Here is a 23,033-nt window from a genome sequence, read left to right as displayed (position 1 = left end):
CATGAGGCACCTGAAGTAGTAAAATGCATAGAAACAAGAAGTGAATGGTGGTTACCAGGCGCTGAGGGGAGGAGTAAGAGAGGAATCGCTGCTTAATGGGTATAGAGCTTCAGTTTTGCAAGAGGAAAAAGTTATGGAGATCTGTTTCATAGCATTGTGAATATACTTAACAGTACTTAATTGCACACTTAAAGATGGTTAAGGTGGTAGGTTTAATGTTATATGTTTTGCCATGTAAAAAAAAAAAAACAATTATCTGCTAAGGTAACTGGAGTAGTATGCATCACTTCATACTCACCATGTGGAGGATGGAGCCCAGAAAAATATTCAGATCGAGTTCCTGCCTTCAAGGAGTTTAAGTTCTAATAGAGGTAACATGATAAAAATGTGAGCAAACTCACCAAAAAGTAACAATGACTTGAAAGTGCTGGTGTGTGGAATTAATTAAAGAAAACTTCTCGGAACTGGACCCAGTTAAATCTGTGGGCATGAAGTGAGATTCACAGAATGTTCACCCAGAGATCAGCACGGGGCCAACCGTTTTGGGCGTGTTGACTGATTTTGTCAGACAATAACCCTGTGAGCAGGGCTGTGGGCGTGAAGGAGATAGAAATGAAACAGTAGAGAAGAAGACAGGAGTCAGTGATGTGGGAGTCTTCTACATGCAAGAAGCAGCGTGGGAAAATACTTCTATGACAGAGGAAAAAGAATGGGTGAGGAAAGCCTGCAATAAGCAGGAGAAACCAAGAATGTTTTTAGTGAGAATGTAACTTAATTGAGGCTGGGGATATAAAAAATAATCTGGAGTCAAAGCAGCTGGGAGTGCAGGGGAGGGTGAAGAGAGGGATCAAAGTTATACATGTTGGAGGTGTTATTCGTGTTATAGTTTTATGCTTATTTGGGGTATTATTATTTCGCGTATGCTTTTGGTAATTATTATTGTATGTCCTGACAATCTGTGGCATGCTCCCCACCTCCTGGTAGGATCTTTTCCCCTCGCGTGTGGTAGGACCTGTGATTTGCTTTAACCGACACAAGACAGCAAAGGTGACAGGTCATACGTGATTGTGTATATGTGATTCCGTGGTCACGCTACTGAAGACTTGAGCGGGCCACGGGATGCCCAGGTAGCTAAGCAAACACTATTTGTGAAGTGTCTCTAAACAAGTTTCTAGAAGACATTAGCATTTGAACTGGTGGACCAAAGAGGATGGCCCTCCCCAGCATGGGTGGGCACCATTCAATCAAGGCCGGCCTGAATAGAACAAAACGGCAGAGGAAGGTTGGATTCGCTCACTCTGCCCTACTGCTGGGCTGGGGTACCGACCTTCTCCTGCCCTCAATGTTCCTGGTCGTCTGGCCTTCAGACTTGGACCAGAATCTACACCATCACTCCTTCAAACTACGCTCCCATCTTCCCTGGTTTCCAGCTTACAGACAACGGATCATCAGACTCCTCTACCTCCATAAGTGTGTGAGCCAATACCTTGTAATACATTTCTTTATAGGTATATCTGTATATATCCTATTGGTTCTGTTTCTCTGGAGAGTCCTAATACAAAACTGTTGCAGTCACCTTGCTGGAACCTCTTTCCCTCGCGGACATTGAGAAGGCAAGCGGCCGTGCGGCAGAGACCAGCATGCAGCCCGTGGGAACTGATGGTGTAGCCTTCTCTAACTGACAGCCGGCAAGAAACTGAATCCCTCCATCTTCCAACCTCAAGCACAGAATTCTGCCAACAACCGGAGTGAGCGCAGAAGTAAATCCTCCCGCAGTCAAGCACCGGGCCAAGACTTGATTGAAGCCTTGTTACACTCTAAGCAGAGGACCCAGCCAAGATGTACCAGCACTCCTGACCCACAGAAGCCATGAAATAATAAATTGTGTATTGTTTTAAGCTGGTATATTTGTGGGACCATCGTCACCCAGCAACAGATACCTCGTACAGAAGTAATATAGGATTAATTTCATGCTTCTTAACTGCAAAACTGCAAGATGTCAGAACCTGCTACTCTCAACAGTGCAGGGAACTAGCAAAAAAGTTATGATAGAAGTTACAGTAGATGAGGGGCACCTGGGTGGCTCAGTCGTTAAGCGTCTGCCTTCAGCTCAAGTCATGATCCCAGGGTCCTGGGATGGAGCCCCCTGTCAGGCTCCCTGCTCAGCGGGGGAGCCTGCTTCTCCCTCTGCTTCTCCCTCCCCCTGCTCATACACTCTCTCTCTCAAATAAATAAAACCTTTAAAAAAAAAAAAGTTACAGTAGATGAATCACTGAACTCTACCTCTGAAACTAATAATACACTACATGTTAATTAATTGAATTTAAATTATAAAAATAAAAAATAAATTTTTTAAGAAGTTACAATAGATAAAACAGACTATTACTAGCAAGGCGTGGCCCACTACATTAGGGCGCATGGAAGTGAGAAGAGCAATGATTGAGAGGTTCCTGAAAACCAGGAGGACACACAACACATATTATGATTAATGTGCAGGTGGGATAAAGAGCAAATATTCATATTTATAATTCTTTGGCTCTTAAGTCAGTTCTGAAAGTACTTATTTCATTTCTTATGCTGCAAATATTAATTCATTTAAATGCACTTAAGAAAACTATGCATATAAAATTAATTTTGTAATGGTATGACTTTCTACTTTGTATCAATAAGGTAATCTGCCGACAGCCCCAGTCAACAATTTTTCAAAATGAGCAAATTTCACCGAAGAGAAGAACTAAGAAGGCCCAAGTTCAGAGAGCCTTCCAGAACCTCACACCTGCTTAGACAGCTGCTCCTCGCATAGCTTGTAGAGTGTGAAAAACTTCCTGGCCAAAACAATGCTGTCAACAAAGCCACAACTAGCCAGCTTCACCCTTATGATAATCTGCCGGTCGGGCACCATCATGGCCACAGAGCGGAAGTTAATCTTCAAGTTCTCAGGGAGCTCCTGCCGCCCAGCGTAGCCAGGATTCTATACCGGAAATAAACACCACAGATGAATGACACGGTCACGGGGCAACACACACCCGTCAGCACGACAGTAACAGATTCATCATGCACATGCAACAAATCTGGACTGACAACCGGAGAACTCATTTTCATACCCTACTCTCCTTTTAACCGGAGAGACAACATCACAAGTTGTTAAGATGAGCTTTAACACCACAGGCTTTCACACAGGAGTTGAAATTACCATCCCAATTTCCATTCATGAAAACAAAGTGCCCTAAGACCTGGGCAAGGCATGAAAGCTGTGATAAGGGAGGGAAATCCGAAGGAGAGATGAGCCATGAGAGACTACGGACTCTGAGAAACAAGCAGGGTTTTAGAGGAGAGGGGGGTGGAGGGATGGGTGAGCCCAGTGATGGGTATTAAAGAGGGCACATATTGCATGGAGCACAGGGTGTTATACAAAAACAATGGATCGTGGATCACCACATCAAAAAAAAAAGAAGGCTGACATTCAGTAGCTCTTCCTGTGGTTCCTTACCATGGTCAGGAAAAGTCCAAATTCAGGGTTCATAGTCACATTATCTCCATCGGTAAAAATAAAAGACTTTTTCCGCTCCTTTTTACATGTCAGAATAATGGAAATTTGCTGGGCTGCCACTGACAGAACTGGTAAATCGATACGGTTAAATTCATCAAAACAACCCCAGGATCCAGACTGTGCCAGTCCTTCGAAGGGAAATTAAATAGAAAATCCAATTAGTATATAATTTCGAAAAGCCGAGGAAAAGGGCATTTTGCAGCTGCCAAGACAAGCCAGAGATAAGTCTGTTCAAAAATAAACTTGAACAAATAGACTATGCACAGAGTGCCCCCAAAATAATTCACCATGTGGTACTTTATCTGGAAACAGCCAACCTGCAGGGATGAAGGAATGTTAGGAAGGCAAGTGATGTTGACATTTGATCCACACAACACCAGTGAGATTCATAGTTTCCAAAAACGTTGCACAAAGTTGAAAAATGACACTACAATGTAGTCAATGGTTGAAAAATAAATCTTAACAAGATATTCCACCTTAGCTTAAATTTTTCATCAAGTAAAAACTGTAACCCTCACCTTTAAAAATCCGCCCAAGACCTCGGAAATCCATCTGGTCAGAACAATTGAAAACCACAACATATTTTCCAAGACAACGTCCCATATCTTTAGTCGTTTCTGTTTTCCCTGTTCCTGCAGGTCCGGCAGGAGCTCCTCCCATGCTCATTCCCAGAGCTTGAGCCAATGTGATGTAACACCTTGAGGAATAGAGACATCACTAGAATGATACCGCCAGCACCTAGAAGACACTTCTGAGACATCACAGTAAGATGAAACTTGCACGAGATTTAAAAATGGAAAACTCAAGCCACTGTCCCTACATAACATTTCCCAAACTGCATCCTAACATGCGCTTTCCTTATGGATATTAACATGTGTAAAGGAAAACGGAGGGGATGGTCTACGGCCAAATAAGTTTGAAAATTCTTAAAAAGGTTCAATGGGCTTTCTCATGATAACATGTATAGTGAGATTCTCCAAGTATGAAAAATAGTACATAGCATTTCCAAAACTTACTTGGCAACTTTTTTTAAAAAAAGATTTTATTTATTTACTCGAGAGAGAATGAGAGATGGAGAACACGAGAGGGAAGAGGGTCAGAGGGAGAAGCAGACTCCCCGCTGAGCAGGGAGCCCGATGCGGGACTCGATCCCGGGACTCCAGGATCATGACCTGAGCCGAAGGCAGTCGCTTAACCGACTGAGCCACCCAGGCAACTTTTTCACAAAAACCTACCAACATTTTAAAGAATAGTATTCTGTGGAACAGACTGGAAACCGTTAGATTAATCGCCTTTTTGGTGGCGCAGTCAGTTAAGCATTCATCTCTTGGTTTTGGCTCAGGTTGTGATATCAGGTTCATAAGATCGAGCCCTGTGTGGAGCTCCACATTCATTGTAGAGTCTACTTGGGATTCTCTCTTGCTCTCTCCCTCTGCCTCTCCCTGCCTCAAATAACCTTTAAAAAAAAAACAAAAAAAGATTCATCCCCTTTTGAATCTAATGAATAATTTGATGTACTTGGGGACATGAGATTTAAGATTTGAATCACACATTGCTAAATAATCACACCTTCGATCTATTTCTGGGAGCAGCTACTGTACCTGCACATACCTTCTACTGTCTCTTACTGCATGATATTAACAAATAAAAGATTCTGGTAAGAAAATACAAGAATGCCCGGGAAGGAAAAAACTAATCTGATAACTCTCTGATGAATTACTCGATCCCCCAGCATCACCCTGTGTTGTCAAAGGAGGTAATCTATAAAGTGATGCAGTTTAGGGCTTTCCTATGGGTGAACTCTATAAAGCATTCATCGGGACTTGAAAAATATTTCAAAGGATATAAAGTGACCATCCAGCATGAAGGGTGGAAATAAACAGTGAGCACACCAACTGGAGGTCCTCTGGAGTCTGTATTTTATCGGAAGTATGTTCCTAAAAAAGGCGAGTAAATGACTTCGCCCTGAATGTGTACAGAGCCTGGATATGGAGAAGACAAAGTAGGTATAAACTCAGGAGGACGCCCAAGCTCTCTTTGATTTTGCCTTTTAATTCAAGGTTTTATTTCTTGTCTTGCACTTCCATTATCCCTGGCAGAACAGTCTCGGTAATAATTGTTAACAGGATGTGCTCCACCTACATGATCTCACGGAAGCCCAGAGAACCCTGCAGGGAAGTACTGTTGTTTTCCTCATTTTACAGATAAGGGGAAAGGCTCACAGAGATGGGATTCCTTCTCTCGGGATTGTGGCGGCAGAGCCGAGACTCCAGCTTACCTGTCTAGCGGCACACCCTCAAGCTGCCCAGTTCTAGAACCTGTCCACCCTGCCAGTAAATCTCTGGGAACTCTGGCCACCTAGCTACTCTGTCTTGCAAACTCTTCTTTACAACTGGGATCATCTGGGTCTGTATTTGAACTGAAGCAGCGGCAAGTTGTTAAGGTGCCTTAAAGGCATCCTACTTACATGAAAAATAAGTGGGCAAGCCAGGAGCTTGATCCTTTCCTTCCTCTGCTTGATAGGGTTCAGCCCAGCTGCTAGACTGGTACCCAGACTCCTCTAGGACTTGCCTGTCAGAGACAAGCATGGATCTTCATGTCCACGTTCACGTGATGCTCCTGAGGATTCTAGATGTATGTGTACCTCTCTTCCTCCCTTTCCTGCTTTCCTTTCCAGTCTCTTGGCTGATTTCAAAAATGTCATCATTCAGGAACAGGGTTTGGACTTTTATGTGCTTTAGTGATGTGTTCTGCAGCTTTCTGTCTCCCCAGCAGACTGCCCTGAGATCTCTGCTCTCAGGAACAGGGTCTAGTTCACACTTGTACCTCCAACTACTTACCTAAACCCTGGCACCTAATACTCTATGAACGCTTATTAAATAAATGTCTTGTGCCTGCCCAGCTGTAAAGTCTTATCTGGTTCCTCCTCTCCCAACAGCTACTGGAATTAGAGATCACAGTGTGGGGGCACCCGGCTTGCTCAGTTGATAGGGCATGTGACTCTTGACTTCAGGGTTGTGAGTTCAAGCCCCAAGTTAGGCATGTAGCCTACTTAAAAAATGAATTAAATTAAATTAAATTAAATTAAATTAAATTAAATTAAATTAAATTAAATTAAATTGTATTCCTTCCTGTCCATCACACCAAGAGATTTAAGAAAAAAGAGAGAGAGAGATGTAGAATGTGACCATCATGCTAAACCAACAACGACCAACCCCATGACCCAGGTCTTATGAAGGCACTCAGTTTAACCAAATCCATCACCAACATTCAGAGTGTTTTCAGCTCCTATTCTTAAACAGTATTGATTCTAAAATGCTAAAAAAAAAAAAAAAAAAAAAAAATCTCCTAAAGCAATGGTGGTACAGACATCAGGAACTTATTTTTCTTTTTTCTTTTCTTTGGTTTAGTTATGGACTCTGATTATAGAACATGCTTAAGGAGAAACGAAAGGAAACACTGATAAAGAACGTGTTATTGATGATTAAGAGAAACCAGAGTCATAGCAACGACAATAATGACTAACATTTACTGGGTGCCAGGCCTGGGTACCTACATCCATCACCTCTAGTCCACACAGTGATTCTAAAAGGAGAGAATCAGAGAGGTGAGGTGTCTTAGCCAAGACCACACAGCTGTTGATGGCAGAGTCCAGGGCCCGACACGCAAGTGTGATTCACGGAAGCTGTGAGAATACTTGGAAGAAAGGCACATGTTGTTTAGACCTATCTACGTTTCTTATCAAGCAGATGAGAAGCTTCTACCAGCCTTTGATTTCTGCGGCCCTCTGCCTGAGTGACAGTGTAGTAGGGATAACTTGTGCCCAGAGTGGAAGGAAGGACTGGTCATGAAAAACGCCAAGAGCTTTCAGAGAAACGTGCTATATGTTTTTAGCAAATTAGAACAACTATTTTATCATCTGGAATATCAGCAGCTCCATCCATCTGATGGTGAACTTCCCAGAGACTAAAGCTGCCAACATTGTTGAATTTCTACAGGGCAATGAGCAAAAGACTGACAAGAAGATCAATGCCGGTCTTTGATTTTTTAAGTATTAATTTTAGTGAGGAGTGCTTCTGTAAAAGGGCAGCAAAGCTCGCTGTGGAATCCCAGCGACCGGAAAAAAAAAAAAAATGGTGACTCACTTCTCCCATAAAAAAGATAAAGAAAATAAGCAAATGAACATTTAGGGGGAGACAAGCTGAGACAAACTCTGGAATCACTTCTTTTTATATACTTACAGATACCTACTTTGCTCTTAAAGTTCCTAAGTTTTTCTGGTGCAGAAAGATGTGCAAGACAATGAACATAGTGAAAGAATTAAGCTGCAGAGAATTTTGTATAATCTGATACCCACATGTAAAAATTAAAAAGAATTTGGACACACAAGCACTAGACATCTCTAGAAGGAAAGGAAATAAACTGTTGTTTTTAAAAAACAGAAAAAGAAATTTACTCCCATACTTTCAACCATATGTCCTTCTGTACTATTTAAATTTTTCACCACAAAGATGTGACTCTGAAAATAAACACTTCTTGCGTTCACTTGGGAAATGCTTATTTAGCGTCTCTAATGTGACAGCACTATTCTAGGAATAGTAAATAAATCATGGGAAGTCCATGTCAGCTCTTTAGCTGACATCCTAAAGGAAGGGAACAAGTTATTTAAAAGTAGGAAACAGAAACAATAAAGCTGGTTGGGAGGGCAAGGGATGTGGGGATCACTGCTTCACGTGGGGGGTATGAAGACCCCTCGGAGGTGACATGCGAGCAGAGCCCAGAAGGAGGTGAGGAAGCAAGCTTTGCTAGAACTAAAGGGAGAAAGAGTTCCACGTCAAGGGGACAGCAAGTGCAAGGGCTCTGAAGCAAGCGTGCTGTCCAAGGAACAGCCAAGGAGCAAGTGGCTGGAGCTGAATGAGGGAAAAGAAACAGAAAAATAGCTGGAACCAGATCGTGCCCGGCCCTGCAGGCCAACGTGAGGGCACCGGCGTTTATTCTGGGCGAGACAGAAAGACAATGGAGGGACTGAGGCGAAGAGGAGACAGAATATGACTTACATCCCAGTGTCTGAATTGAGGATAGGCTCTGGGGGGCTCAATGGCAGAAGCAGGGAGACCAGTTAAAAGACTACTGCAATAATCCAGGCTAGAGATTATGGTGGCTTGGAGCAGCATGACAACAGCAAAGAGGTGGGCACATCCTGGATGAATTCTGAAAATGGTGCTGAGCAAATCCGATGATAGATGGGATAACGAAGCAAGAGAAAAAGGAAGGCATCAAGGATGCCCCAAGGATTTTGGCTTGAGGAACCAAAGGATGGAATCACCATTTGTTAAGATGGGGAAGACTACAGGAAGGTGGGGGGACGATCGGACATGGTAAGTGAAAATTCCCTGCATGCATCCAAGTGAACACATTGCACAGGCAAGTGGATGTATGTGTCTGGAGTTCAGGGGAGAGGCCCCGGTTGGGTGCAGGAGAAAGGCCCCGGGGAGTCCACATCTGGACGACACTTAAAGCCACATGAGATCACCTGAGCAGTGAACACAGATGGACAAGAGTCCTGGCGTGTTCTACGTTTAGACCAGGAAGAGAAAGAGGAGCCAGGAGGAGGGGTACGAAGAGCCAGGAGAGCGTGGTGTCCTAGAAGCTGCGTGGAGAAAGTGGATCAAAAAGAAGAGAGTGCTCACCTGTGCAAACCTGTGCTCTCTGATGGGCCGGGAAAGATGAGAGTGAATAAGGACCAGTGCACCGAGCAACATGATAATCTGTACGGCACCTTCCCAGAGAGGGCAGAGAGCACGTGAGAGGCAGCATCACGGCCCCCCGGAGAGATCCACGTTCTAATCCCTGAGACCTGGAACAGGTTCCGTCGAATGACTCATGGGACTTTGCAGCTCTAATGTCAAAGGCCTCAGGAGGGGAGATTATCCTGGATTACCCGGTGGGCCCAATCTAATCTCACGAGTCCTTCGGAAGGGAGGAGGGAGGCAGAAGGCTGGGTCAGACACAGGACTGAAGACAGAGGAGAGAGTTGATGCAAAAACAGGTCTCAGCCCACCGCTGCTGACTGTGAAGTTGGAGGACGGGGTCATGAGCCAAGGAACGCTGTAGCCTCCCAAAGCTGGGGACAGCCCTCAGCTGACGGTCAGCAAGAAAACCAGGCCGCGGACCCACCACTGCCAAGAAAAGAATTCTGCCAACGACCTCAGAGCACAGGAAGTGGGTTCTGCCTTACAGACTCCAGGAGGGAGCACAGCCCTGCTGACCCCTGCTGTCAGCCCCAGAAGACGCGCGTCAGACTTCTAACACGCCGACTGTTGAATCACCCATTTGTGTTGTTCAACCTTCCAAATTTGTGGTGCTCTGTTATGGGACCAACAGAAACCGAATACAGAGAGCTGAACTGGAGTGAATTCAAAATAAAATAGGAGAAAAGGAACAGGTGCTTCTGAGGAGTTTTGGTGGGAGCCCAGAAATGGGAAGAAACCCAGAGGGTTCACTGTAGGATTTTCTTTCTGGTAGCGATTACAGCAGATTTGTAAGTTGATGAGAATGATTCAGCCGGAGGTGGCAACTGATGATGTTCCCAGAGAGAAAAGCACTGTTGGTGGAGATGTTGGCTTTTGAGGGCAGCACAGAACGTCCATCTGGAGAGCCGAGTGCACGAGGGCAGGCACCCTGGTCAGCAGACTTGGGGGGGGGGCGGTCTCTCCTGGGACAGCACCTTCCCCCGCAAACAGGAAAGGTGGTCTTCACCAGAGAGGGAGGGAGGGGAGCGCTGCGGGGGGGAGGAGGTTCGGAGAAGACAGAAGGTGGGAGATCACTGCCTGACCCACAGACGTTTCAAGGAATTTGTCACATTTTGTGATTAGCCACCTCTGCACTTCAGAACAAAGACAAACACTTCAAAAGGACGTCCAAGCACATCCAGTGTAAATCACCTTCAATCCAGGCATAAGACTAGGAAAGAGGATGGAGGGGGGAACGGGACAATAAAATCTCTCTGTTGAAAGTCAGCACTGCATTTAGGGTCATGAACGAGCAGAAGGAACAGTCGAGCAGCACGGGAGTAACAGGGTTATTATGTCAAACTTTTCTGTTTTGTCTGATAATATTTTTAATCGAATAGCCCCGAGCTTCACTTCATGAAAATGAATGAGATTCAACTTCAGCTTCTACTTAGGCCAAATACTGATTTTAGCACTCAGGTCATTTTGTCCAAAACAGGTATTCGGTGCATCCCCGAAAAGAGCATCTGCACAATTAGTGGATGTCCCGAAGTTCAAAAGGGACTAAGGGAATTACAGACTGTAAGCTGTGAAAGGATGCTTGGAGCCTTGTTCATCTTACAGATGAGGAAACTGAGTCTCGGGAAGGGGCAAGGAGCCTCTGGCCAGCACAGTTGCTGCATAAGAAGCAGAGGACAACTACGAGCGCCAGATGTCCAGGCCACCGTCCTCCCCATCACTTTTCACCTGTATTGATACCCAATTTCTTTCCTGCTAAAAAAACATCTGAACTGTCTCTAATAACAGCAGGTGCCACCATCCCCAAAGCAGGCCTCAAGGCCAACTGTGATTTGCACCTATTGATACGTGGCAATTAATTCCTTCTCTGGCCCATCTGATGTCCACTGAGGTCATTTAAACTTAGCCTGTCTAAGACTGAAAGCAAAGGAAGCCAAGCATTTCAGTCACAAACCTAAATCCCAAGCAAAGGCCCATGTGTAAAGCTAAAAATACTGAATTTCAAAGACTTTGGTATAAAAGAGCCTCTAAACCCTAAAGAGACATTAAGCAGAAATCCCCTGAGTAACTCAAGAGAATAAAAATGTCAGGGAGGGGGCGGAGGGAGAGAGGTTCTGGAATCACAGAATCCTTCCATCACCTGTCTGTGAGTGGAGTTATGACAAGCCTGTCAGTGCAGCCTAAAAATTCATTCTGGTATATGAAAGCCACATCTGTGATGTGGATCATCATCTTGTCAGAATCTTCGTTAAAATAAAATCTGCACTGTTTCAGCCACTCAAAATCTGTAGGGCTCTTGATATGCATATGACACTGAAATGCAAAAGATATATGTTAAAGTTGAGATGAGAACCACGTATTAAATATGCACATTAGCATTCATGTAGATCATAATGGGATGCAAATGGAACTCAGAGACAAACCAACTGGTTCGGAGATGTCAACTACATCACCATCTAACCCATTCATTTACTGATCAGCATAAAGGATACTTTAGAAGATACGGGAAGAGAAAAATTCAAGAGAAATCCTTAATTGTGCCCACCAATTTAAATAGTAGGACATATTTTAATAGTAAGATATTCCATTTCTCACGTGGCACCCGTCAATGCCCATACTACAGCCCTAACCATAAAAAGTATCATCTACAAAAAACATGTTTTGGCATACAAAGACAGAATCAAACAATCTCACTGGGAAAAAGGCATCTCTTATGATTATGACAAAGTACACTGTTGGGTTGTTTTTTTCTAATCCATTCATTATTTTTCCTAGGATTTGCAGCAGGCCAAAATGTCTAACATCTAAATGGCACGTTATTGTCCAGCAGTGCTTTCGCCTAAATATATTAACCGAAATTTTAAGCCCTTTCAATCAGTTTTCTTGGACAAATAATAAATCTAAAATTATCCAGAGCCCTTTATTTCTCAGAGAAGCAAATGGTGTGCTTAACTGTTAAGAGAGGAGATTAGAACACAGCAGCTTGCAAGAGCTTCTTCCCAACACATCAGAACAAATCTTTTATGATCTTTTTTACATAATGGGGTGAGACACGATCCAGCAAATTATTATGAAAATAAGACCTTCTTGCCTCTTATCTAATGCTCTATTTTAGAGTAGAGGACAAATTTCATTTCTTTCCACACTTCCTGTCTTCTACAGCTACTAAACTCTGTGTGCCACCCTGTCCTCTCTTTAAAGGCAAAAATCTGCATGACACCTGAATGTCACCAACCATATAAGGAAAGGCCACTGGCAGTCAACGACATAAAAGGTAGCAAAACTTGTTAAAGATAGGATTTATCAAAAGCCTTAGAGGAAGCACAAAGCCACTCTACCAGCAGTGTTACCTATTTTTCTATAATAATAAATTGGTAATCCTTAACTACTAACTTACAGGAGCACAAGACAAATGCAAAGCTTTTTCAGGATGCTACCTGGCAGTTTAGTGTTAACGATGATCACATAAAGAATTTTTAAAATAAAGTCGAGTTGCTCAATAACATCTTAGCAGAGATCATCGAAATGGGACTGAAATTTCAGTTAAAGACTGAAAAAAGAAAATCTGACCAACAATGTCTCATCATGAAGGTGACCTTTTGCCTTAATCTAACCTTTTCTTTGAATTCATTCAAACCAATTCCAGTGGGTAAACACAGATAGTACCTAGTATTTGTTTTTCTGTATATGCCATAGCATTTATAAAGCATTTACCAAGTCATCAAATATATCCCTTTGGTGCACATGAATAGTAATCAAAGTCTCATATTTAACTCGTTCCATGGAACTCAGATCCTTTGTTGTGATGCCTATCAATGTGTTCAAGAGCTCCAGAAAAGATTGATTGGTTTTCTGCATGATTTTTTTATCAAACTTGGCATTTCTGAGGGCTTCTTCTGAATCCCGGGTCCATATCATTTGAATTCCCAATAATCCAACCTTATGGAAACAAAAAAGGCTTTATGAGTGTGTATGGCATATTAATATATTTAAATAGAAATTACAATACAGTAAATAATGGTGAGTATTATGCAAATGTAAGGCCATTCTTGATTACATCAACTTGATTCATTGTTTGGAAACCTATGGAAATTCTTTTCATACTGTTCACCTGGCAATTATATATGTACAGCTTCATCATGTGTCCACAATTTTCTCCTTGTAATTTTAAATCATTTCCTGTTAAAGTCACATTTCCTTGATACATAGACTTAAAGTTACTGGAAGGGAAAGAATGTGTCTTAAACCTGTTTTCCTTGAACTAGCACAAGGTTGACACATGGTAGATACTCACAAAATCTTTATTGATCATAATGGCTAAGAAAACATCATTTTCTGCATTCTAATGCTAAAATATATTTCTTGTCTTTCTGGCAAAGCATACACTCAGTCCTTTTTTTATGATTTCTTTATTGAAGAGATTCAGTAGGAAAAAAACCTTTTAAGTTAAAAAATATAAAGAAAACATAAGTATATAAAACATACGTAAGACATATATATATATATATATATGTAACCAAATAATCTGTAGCTGAAACCTTTAAGCTTATCTATATTAAGAAATCCTCATGAAAATCTTAATTCTGGTCCAGTCTTAAATTATAGCCAGTTGTGGAACTTACAACAGACAATGTATGAAATCTAAAATGACTATTCTGTAGAAAATACTTTCCAATTTCAATACACTGACCTGAGCAGGGAAGGAAGAAAGAAATTCAATCAGCTGGAAGCCTGTTTCTTGAATATTTGCGGCTGCCTGGCGGATCACAAGATGCAGAGAGGACTGAGACCCCTCTAGGAGAGAATTAAGCCAAACTTCCACATCACCCTCTGCCATCACGGGTTTATCCAAGTCAACAGTCTCACCCTCGCGAGAGCAGACTGACAGAATGCGATCATAGATCTGTGGTAGAGGCCAAAAAAAAAAAACAAAACCAGCCATATTCATATAAAGAATGAATTCCTCTGCTGCCCTCTTGTCAATGTTATCCTTCCCAAAGGAAGTTAAGCTATTCTTTATAAAATAAAAGGCAAAAGATGATATAAAATCAATTTCAAACCAACAAAAAGTAGTTACCCATGAAGTCTAAAAGGGAACACTAAATCAATTCCAAATAGCCTATACCTGGGAGGGGAAAGCTTGTTTTCTAAGAGAAATATTCAGTACAAAGGTGATGATCAAAAAACATCTAGTTTCCCCCAAATGAAATGGGACACTGTAAGAGCTTGTCACCCACATGGCAAGCTTACCAAGTCGACACTGACAATGTTCAGGTCAATATGATCAATGCAAACACCTTACCATGTAAGTCCAATTCTGTAGAAAATGCTGTGCCCGGGAGTTGCTGGTGGCACATAACATTTTCTGATTCAAACCCAGCTCCTCGTCTGGTCCTCTCACCCCAGTTTCCATGCAGTATGGCCTCTCGAGAATAGCATCCTATATACTAAAATACAGGCTGAAATGGTGCTCTGACACTCATTGACCACACAGTGGTGGAGGACACATCTCTGAGACTAAATTCCCTGCTTATAACTGGTCCACTAAAAACCATACCTGTCCTGCTTCCCTGCCTACTTCACAGGCTGTTCATGACAAGTAAATCAAAGCAAACTGTCAAGTAAATACAATGCTTGTTGTCATTATTGTTCTTTGGTAATTGGAAAATTGTTCCCCTGGGCCCCAATTTAGGACTGTAATAATGAACCCTCCTTAGTTGTAGACAGACCTGGTCTACCAAGAAGCCCGTAAGACTGAATGGCCTGTCACTTCCATGGCCTGTCACTTACACGATCCCTTTCCAAGTTCTGAATCTAGATTTGTATTTATCCTTTTACAAGAGTTAGGACCCACAGAAACAGGATCTGCCCCTGGTTGTAGAAACGTTATGGCAAGAACAAACGAAAATAAATAAATAAATAAATAATGCTATTTATTTTAAGAAGTAATTGCTATGAACGGTGTCTAAAAATGAGGAAGTTTAATTTGTCCTCACCGTACAAGGAGACGGTGAGAAGCTTTCCTCTAGAACCATGAAATCCCAGTGCAGGAGGATTTGAGCAAAGCATCAGGGAGAAATTCCTGTGTAATTCATTACCTCTTTCGATACACACATCCAGTAGATCCACAAGAAACGATGACTTTAAACCACTGAGTCCATACGGCCCTCCCTTCCTCTCTGCCCGCCCTCCTTCGTCAAGGCTTTGTTGTAGCAGCTCAGCCTTCTTTTCCATCTTAACTGGCAATCACCTCTGACACGGGTTTCCACGCCCCCACCCCCTTCCATTCTCCCTCTGACACTGAGCCAGAGCATCCTTCTGAAACACAAATCAGGTCACTTCCCTGGGTAAAAACCTCCTATGCCTTCTGCCATGTTCAGGACGAAGTGGAATTCCGTAGCGTGATGCACTTGGCCTTTTGGAATCTGGTCCGTGTCGCCTTCTCCCGCTTTTCCCTTTGCTCACGACTGCCTCTTATGGGTTAAAATGTGTGCCCCCAAAAATATATGTTGAAGTCCTAAGCCCCAGTACCTGTGAATGGGATCTTATTTGGAAATAGGGTCTTTGTAGATGTCATCAAGTTAAGATGAAGGTGGTCCCTAAAAACACCTACTGGTGTTTTTACAAGTAGAAGGAAATTAAGACACAGAGACACAAGGAAAACATCATGGGAAGACATAGGCAGATGTCAACGTGACACGGGTCTAAGCCAAGGACCGTCCAGGGTTGCCAAGTGCCACCAGAACCTAGGAGAGAAGCATGGAATAAATTCTCCTTCAGAGCCTCCAGTAGGAACCAACCCTGCCGACATCTTAGATCATCAGACTTCCAGCCTCCAGAGCTGTGAAAGAATACATTTCTGTTGTCAATCCAGAGCAACCCTAGCAAACCAATACAATCCCTCACACACCCACACTTCTGACAGCCCGGGTTGCCTGCACCTCCTTCAGACCCCTGTGCCTGCCCTTCCTTCTGAATGGGCCATATTCCAGTTCCCCATCTGCCTGGTTATGTTTCACTTCAAAACACCAGTTCAAGCACCATGTTCTCTGCAGGAAGCCTTCCCTTACACCCCTGACACCAAGTGAAGGCTCCCTGACAGCATTCCCATGCTCTCGGTGCCTCACACAAGCACAGCCAGTCAATAATTATCAACTGTTTAATTGCCAAATTTCTGACAAATGCTGCACTGCATAAAAACGACTTCAGTATTGATTATGATAAATTCTTCCTTGGAACCCCAGGACGAGCACCATGCCTGGCACACACCCAGGGGCGGGAACTTACGTGACTGGCTTTTGATTGCTTGCGATGCAACAGGCCCACCACTGCAGCAACTGCACTCTAGATGGACCCCACCTGAGCACGGTTCCCCGAGGCCTGTGTATTCCCGTGTTACGCACACCATCCGGCACACGGAGGTTGCTCAGCAAATGCAAACTGCATGCTAGGATGAATAAATGAATGGCACCGAGGGTTTACAGGAAGCCCCAGGGGACAACGGAACACACTGTCAAACCAGAAGGGTCACTTTCTCAGGGAACTGCGGGTGAAGGGATGGATCAGGCAGAATCTCCTGGCAGCTGTGCCAATGGCATCATCCTCATGTCCAATGGCTTCTCTTGGGTTCCACAACTCCATGATTCCAGAAACTTCTCGGAAGTGTTAAAAAAATAAAAAGGTTTCAGTCAAGCATGATGAGAAACAGGGACGGCGATCATGCCAAAAACTTCTGAAAGCTGATTAAAACAATCCAATCACTGTGGTAATTCTGTTTAGTGAAGGCACTATTTTCTGAACAATTGGTTTCTTTGTTTTGTCGAATTTCTCAACAGCTAGCTTGGCATGCAAAACCCTGAATGCCACACACAATGCATTCCTAATCACATTTAAACTAGTTGTTACCCAAATTTACACTTTGGAGATTAAGAAATCACACAATTCTGAAGGCAAACGGGGCCCACAAGTTTGTCTTCAATCACTGGCTGAGAGCACGAACGGACAGGAAAGTCACCCTTTGTACACACCAGAGAGCTATTTCATAAAGACAGTGGAGGTTTAAGAGATGGCAAGTGCTGGCCAGCAATTAGAATCAGGCAAACCTTTTCATGAAACTTGACGGTTTTAATGTTGTCAAACACGTTCAGCAAATGCGCTTGTATAGTGTGTGTGTCTGATGCCTGCCCCAGTATCTCCAAAAGCGCAGGGTCTGAGACGAAGAAGAACCGAGGAAAGCACAGTCTTTTTTTCTCCAAGTATCTACGTGGGGAAAGGCAAAGAGAAACTGTATAAACACACAGAGCGGGCCTTTCTAGAAATAAATTAATCTGGATGGGGAAAGGCGGGAAAGATCTTGAGACAAGCTAATTTTCCCACATATTGTTCAATGTCTTGGTTTTGTTTTATTCCTCATCTTGCCAAGTAGCATTCCATATTTGGACAAGAAACAATTTTTTTTTTCCAGGATTGAGAGGAGAATTTCTTCATTTTTCACAAGTGTGAGGTATACATTTGACTTCGTCTGGGTAATCCTGTACTTTCTTGGTAGAGGACAGGAGCAATTACACACAAGGAGTTTGTGGGGGGGGTGGTTTAGGTTTGTTTGCAAGCACGGTGCTGTGTCAGTGAAAGGCTGCATCTCATTCTGGGAATTGTATCTTAAAGAAGGCAATGAATCCATCACCAAAGCAGAAGCAAAATCCAGCTCTGACTAAACTGTGCGAAGGGGCTCTGGACCTGCTCTCTGCTCCAGGATTTACTGAAACCCAGGGAATGTTCCTGTCATTGCCCTGCTTTCAACTGTGCTTTCGTTTCTCTATTTGCTTTATTTTATGGTGACTCCTTAATGCTATGGATATATTTTTTTTGTTATGTTCATATCAATACCTCTGTAATTTCATTTCCTTGCATACTTCAATATAATTATTACAGTTTTCATTGTAATTTCTTTTTGAAATCTTACCAGAAATCCTTCTTAAACTTTTGCCTTTTAATTTCTATTCCTTCCTTGTCATGTGTATTATTGTTTCATTCCTGTGTAAAATCATGGGGGAAATATTCTTATGGCAAAGAGGCAGATTCTCTTCATAGAAGGTATTTACTAAGGACAGTGGAGACCAGAAGCCGAGCAAGCTGGTGCCCTCGAGGCCACGCACGGGGAACGCTTGGCCACCCATACTTAGTCAAATGCTGGACCTGTGTGTCATTGAGTGGGAGGCCCAGCATGAGGGTAAGAGCTAAATTCCTTAAGACAAAAGAGAGGACATTTTTCAGAGCCTGAAAGAGGCAAAGAAAGGAAGGAGACAGAAAGGTAGACTGTGGAAGTGAGGTGCCTCTAAAGTAACTGAAATGAACGAGCTTCCTGTGTGCGATGTAATCTTCCTCCTCAACGCTCATGAAATACTCGGTAAAATACACTCTACAGACGATCCTGTTGGCACTTTGGATTTATTCACTTTGGGCATGTAAAAAAAGCACAAAGTCTGGCCTCAGAGAGTGGGCAGGAGAAGGCTCTCCAAGGATCTCTGTTTCCGTCCCCCTTATTTTCCTAAAGTCTTACTTTTATGCTCAGAGTGTTTCATGTTGTTTGAGCTTTTTACTTCCCTTACTCAGTCTAAAAAGGCCAATTTTATTTTAAGTATCCCAATCCATCTTATTCGTGGAAGCTTGATCTTTATTCTTTAGTGAGAACAGGGAATTCCTTATTCTCATTGGTAAGCACAAGAAATTCTTACCAATTCCTCCCCCTTACTTGTCCCCTTCACAGTAACCTAGTCTGATTCTGAGGAGGAACAGGGTAATGTTGTCTATCCAGTGAGACGAGGCTGAAAGGAGGCATGTGGAAGGTGACGACCAAAACTCTGCGAGAGAGTAAACGAGACAATTGATTCCTGACCACGGGAAGTCCCTTCCTATTGATGCAGAGCCTCATCAGCTGGGAAGAGTGTTCTTTTGTGTAAACGTGAATACTCCAGTGTTTAGAACAGAACTACACACTTTGGCCCATAACCTCTCGGGAACAGAATCAAAAGCCACGAGAAGCTCAGTAAAAACTGTGAATAATTTCAGAGTGGACTTTTTCCTCTGAGGAGTTGCAAAATAATGCTGAAATGCCAAGTGATAGAGTAGAGCATGATAAAAAAGAATGAAAAAGGAAAGAGGAGAAAAGGAGTGTATTTGTGTGCATGGGTGTGTACCTACAGCGGCGGGTGGGAGAGGAGTAAGCAAAGACAAGTAACAAACTCAGCTGCATAGACCAGAGATAGGACTCCCCAGCGAGTTTCTCAGGGGTAACTGAGTCCTGCATGATGTCCCAGTGATTCGTGCTCTCAGTCTTTCCAACATGAAGAGCCCTGAGAGCACGGAACATTTCTAGTCCTTTCCCTCTTTCCCTCTCGCCTGAGTCTGGTGGTAGACGGCATGGCCATCAAGCCAGCTCCCCATCCAAGAACGTTTAGAGGTGCTGCAACACAGCTGGTCATGCTAACCATTGTGGTTAAGAAGAATGGCACATCATCGACCATTTGAAAACAAAAATCCTTCTTTTGTCAAATGACCTGCAACAGTCACTCCTTGACTTCATTCAACAATTTTATAAGGCATATCAAATCATTCATACCTGAGAGTCTATTTTTCTAAAAATTTATTTTGGAGGATTTGCTTGCAAGTGGCTTTGCTGTATACTTGAAACTAATATAATGTTATATGTCAATTATACTTCAATAAAAATAAATTATAAACGAAAGCACGTGTAGTAAACCGTTTTTACAATATTACTATTTAACATATTTCTGCTCACATGATTTGATCTTGACTTGCCAAAGGAAAAGAAAAGAAGAATATCTGTTACTCTTAGAATTCACCCAGCCTCCATATACACGTGTGTGTGTGTGTGTGCGCACTGATAGATGCATGAGGCCTCATTTCTGTATAATCTTGACTACTTGTGTACATTACACCGTTCATATTGTTCTTGGTTGCATATAATGAAATATTTTGCCTCTTCAGATGTTTTTCCAAGAAGGAAATCAGAAAAGTAGGTGTATTAATTTTAAAAAGCAAGAGCTGCTTGAGAATGTTTGCAAGAAATTGTCCCAGTGATGGAAGCAGCCCTAAGTCCTATTATTCCAACATCAGGACAAATCCAGCAAGGGCTTGCAGAGAACATGAGGTGCCAAGCTACCAGTTTTATCTGTGCAACATCAGACATGAACTAAGTTTTAGCAAAAGAAAATCGATGTGCCTAATGCTGTCTAGTCCCTCTGGTCCCATTCATCTCTAGGATGCTAAGGGAGGTTTTACAGGACCAGTTAACTTACCCAGTGAGGGATTTCTGGCACATTTCCAGCTGGTCCAGCAAGTGTGGTAAGAGCTGCCCCATGGTCTCATCTCCAACACAACACTGAACTACATTTGGCATTTCATGAGCCCGAGTCATAATCTTCACCCAAGATTTATCAATATTGGAAAAGCGCTTGGCTTCCTACAAGAACGAGGTAATAACACACATGGACACATCTGTGATCTCAAGGACAGAGCATCTCACACACCCTTCCATTGAGGCCAGATTTCTGACCAGTCGCATACGCCAACTATACCTGCCTGAAAGGTCACACGTGCTCTATTTCAATTTTCCTTCTGCACCATCCCACCCCCTTCCTTACAGAAGGTACCGCCATTATGTTAACTAAAAGAAGACAGATACAGAAATGAAAATACAATATGAGACAGCCTGGGAGGAAAGAGCACTCCTAAGCATTTTTGACAGTTATCTCTAAATAAAGTGAATTTTGTGTTTTTCAAGTTTTCTACTCTGAGCACTGAATCGTTTGTATATCTAGAAAACAAAGCAAACATTTAAAAATAAGACACAAAACTAGGGGATGCCTGGGTGGCTCAGTCAGTTAAGCTTCCGACTCTTGGTTTCAGCTCAGGTCATGATCTCAGGGTCCTGGGATCAAGCCCCACATGGAGCCCTACATTGAGCCCCACATTGGGCTCCCTGCTTAGCAGGGAGTCTACTTCTCCCTCTTCCTCTTCCTTTGCCCCTAACCCTGCTCTTGCTCAGTCTCTCTCAAATAAATAAATGAAGTCTTTAAAAAAAAAAAAAAAAACTCCCTCTGCCCCTCCCCACCTGCATACATTCTCTCTCTCTCAAATAAATCTTTAAAAATAAATAAATATAAGGTACAAAATTAATTACAGTATAACCCTAATATTGTGAAATTTTTAAACATGGATTTTTTTCAGGAAAAAAGTGGAAAATGCAGAGATTATTTTTGGTTTTCTTCCCTAAAACTTTCTATAGTTTACCAAGAAGCATGTACTATCAAATATGAGAGCAAGACACCCCACCTAGCTCCTTCAATATTGTATGTGAAAAGTTTCCACTATTAAGTCCAATTTGAGATTCTCCTCCACCCAACAAGAAACACACGCCCAAATATAAAAGCAAAAATAAATATAAATACTTAAAATTTCAGTGTGTGGATACATTTCACCAGTAGGTGAAAAATACATCAGCTAAAAGATCTGTCCTCTATAATGAAATTGAAAACTCATCATGCAGAAAGGTAGGAAGCCTGAGGAAAGAGAACACGCAACATAATCGTGCTTCTAAAACTCAAGCGTAGTGTTAAAACATTACAATTTTGCAAACAATTTAAGGTAATTGAATAAGAATCCTTGAGATTTGGTAAAAATGTTTTTTATAAAAATTTCGAAATACTACACTCCATATTCCCCGTGAGATGATTAAATCTGATGAGAGAAACATGCTCCACAATCTCAAGAAGAAGGCCTCTTATTGTCTGGAGATTGTTTCCATCCCCCCAGGTCTCCAGTGCAGATATAATTGGGTATACCGTACAGCGTGGGTTGTTCTAAACTGTCAGAAGTAGCAGAACAAATTATCCTACCATTGTCAAGATAACGACTCCATAATTCTACACTGTTCCAAATTCTACCTTCAAATTACCTGAAGAAACGTACCAATTATGCAGGCATTCGTCCTTTGTTTTCTTAACCCTCTGCTTCCTACAAAATGGCACAGTTCTCTAGCATTCACAGCCTTTCTTCTCCACAATTGCTCTCTTTGAAAAACAGTTCAATAGCAACAACAAAAAGAATGCGGAGGGTGTGGCTCAACAGAAGTTGAGATATTATTGCATTTTTAAAGGAATTATTAGTTAGCAGATAGTTCTCTACCTTAAAACCCTGATGAAATCCTAAGGAAAATTCTCAAACCTTGGGCAGCTGCTTAGCAATATCTCCTCCCACAAAGACAGCTTCTAGGTAAATCCACAAGTTCTGCACCATCATCCAGTTCTCAATGATGTCTGATGAGTTAGAAAGGCACTGCACCCACTTTTGAATCTGGGCCTTGAAGGGCATATTGTACCTAAAATGAAAAATACGTTCAGCATTTTGGGGGTTTTTTTGTGTGTTTTCTTTTTATTGTTGTTGTTTTCAAACTAAAAGTTTTTTATCCTAATTTTTACCTATTTCTTTAGGACTTTGATTACGTTGCTGGCTTTTTTTTTTTTTTAAGATTTATTTATTTAAGTAATCTCTACACCCAACGTGGGGCTTGAACTCACGACCCTGAGACCAAGCGTCACATGCTCTTCCGATTGAGCCAGCCAGGCGCCCCCTGTTGCAGCATTTTAAAATGATGCTACCAAGTGACTAATTCATCGTATATTTATTGGACATTGTTCAACTTGCTCTTTTTT

The 23,033-nt window shown here is 42.4% G+C and overlaps 1 protein-coding gene across 2 annotated transcripts in view; it reads right to left on the bottom strand.

Annotated features, from left to right (window-relative positions):
* The window catches only part of DNAH5 (dynein axonemal heavy chain 5), a 261,833-nt gene that overhangs the window by 124,648 nt on the left and 114,152 nt on the right, over nt 1-23,033 (bottom strand). For both annotated transcript variants that reach the window (XM_073891083.1, XM_073891084.1), the window contains exons 30-38: nt 22,546-22,699; nt 20,619-20,782; nt 17,403-17,559; nt 13,991-14,203; nt 13,015-13,239; nt 11,441-11,613; nt 4,069-4,247; nt 3,491-3,678; nt 2,777-2,971 (exon numbers count right to left, since the gene is read on the bottom strand). In XM_073891083.1, coding sequence (XP_073747184.1) covers nt 2,777-2,971; nt 3,491-3,678; nt 4,069-4,247; nt 11,441-11,613; nt 13,015-13,239; nt 13,991-14,203; nt 17,403-17,559; nt 20,619-20,782; nt 22,546-22,699 — 1,648 coding nt within the window. The remainder of the gene's footprint in view (nt 1-2,776; nt 2,972-3,490; nt 3,679-4,068; nt 4,248-11,440; nt 11,614-13,014; nt 13,240-13,990; nt 14,204-17,402; nt 17,560-20,618; nt 20,783-22,545; nt 22,700-23,033) is intronic.

The sequence above is a fragment of the Callorhinus ursinus genome, unplaced genomic scaffold (assembly GCF_003265705.2).
Source record: "Callorhinus ursinus isolate GAN/ISIS: 27379988/994484 unplaced genomic scaffold, GSC_fseal_2.0 scaffold3, whole genome shotgun sequence".
NCBI lineage: Eukaryota > Metazoa > Chordata > Mammalia > Carnivora > Otariidae > Callorhinus > Callorhinus ursinus.
The sequence above is the reverse complement of the archived record's forward strand: the minus strand, read 5'-3'. Positions and strand labels throughout refer to the sequence as shown.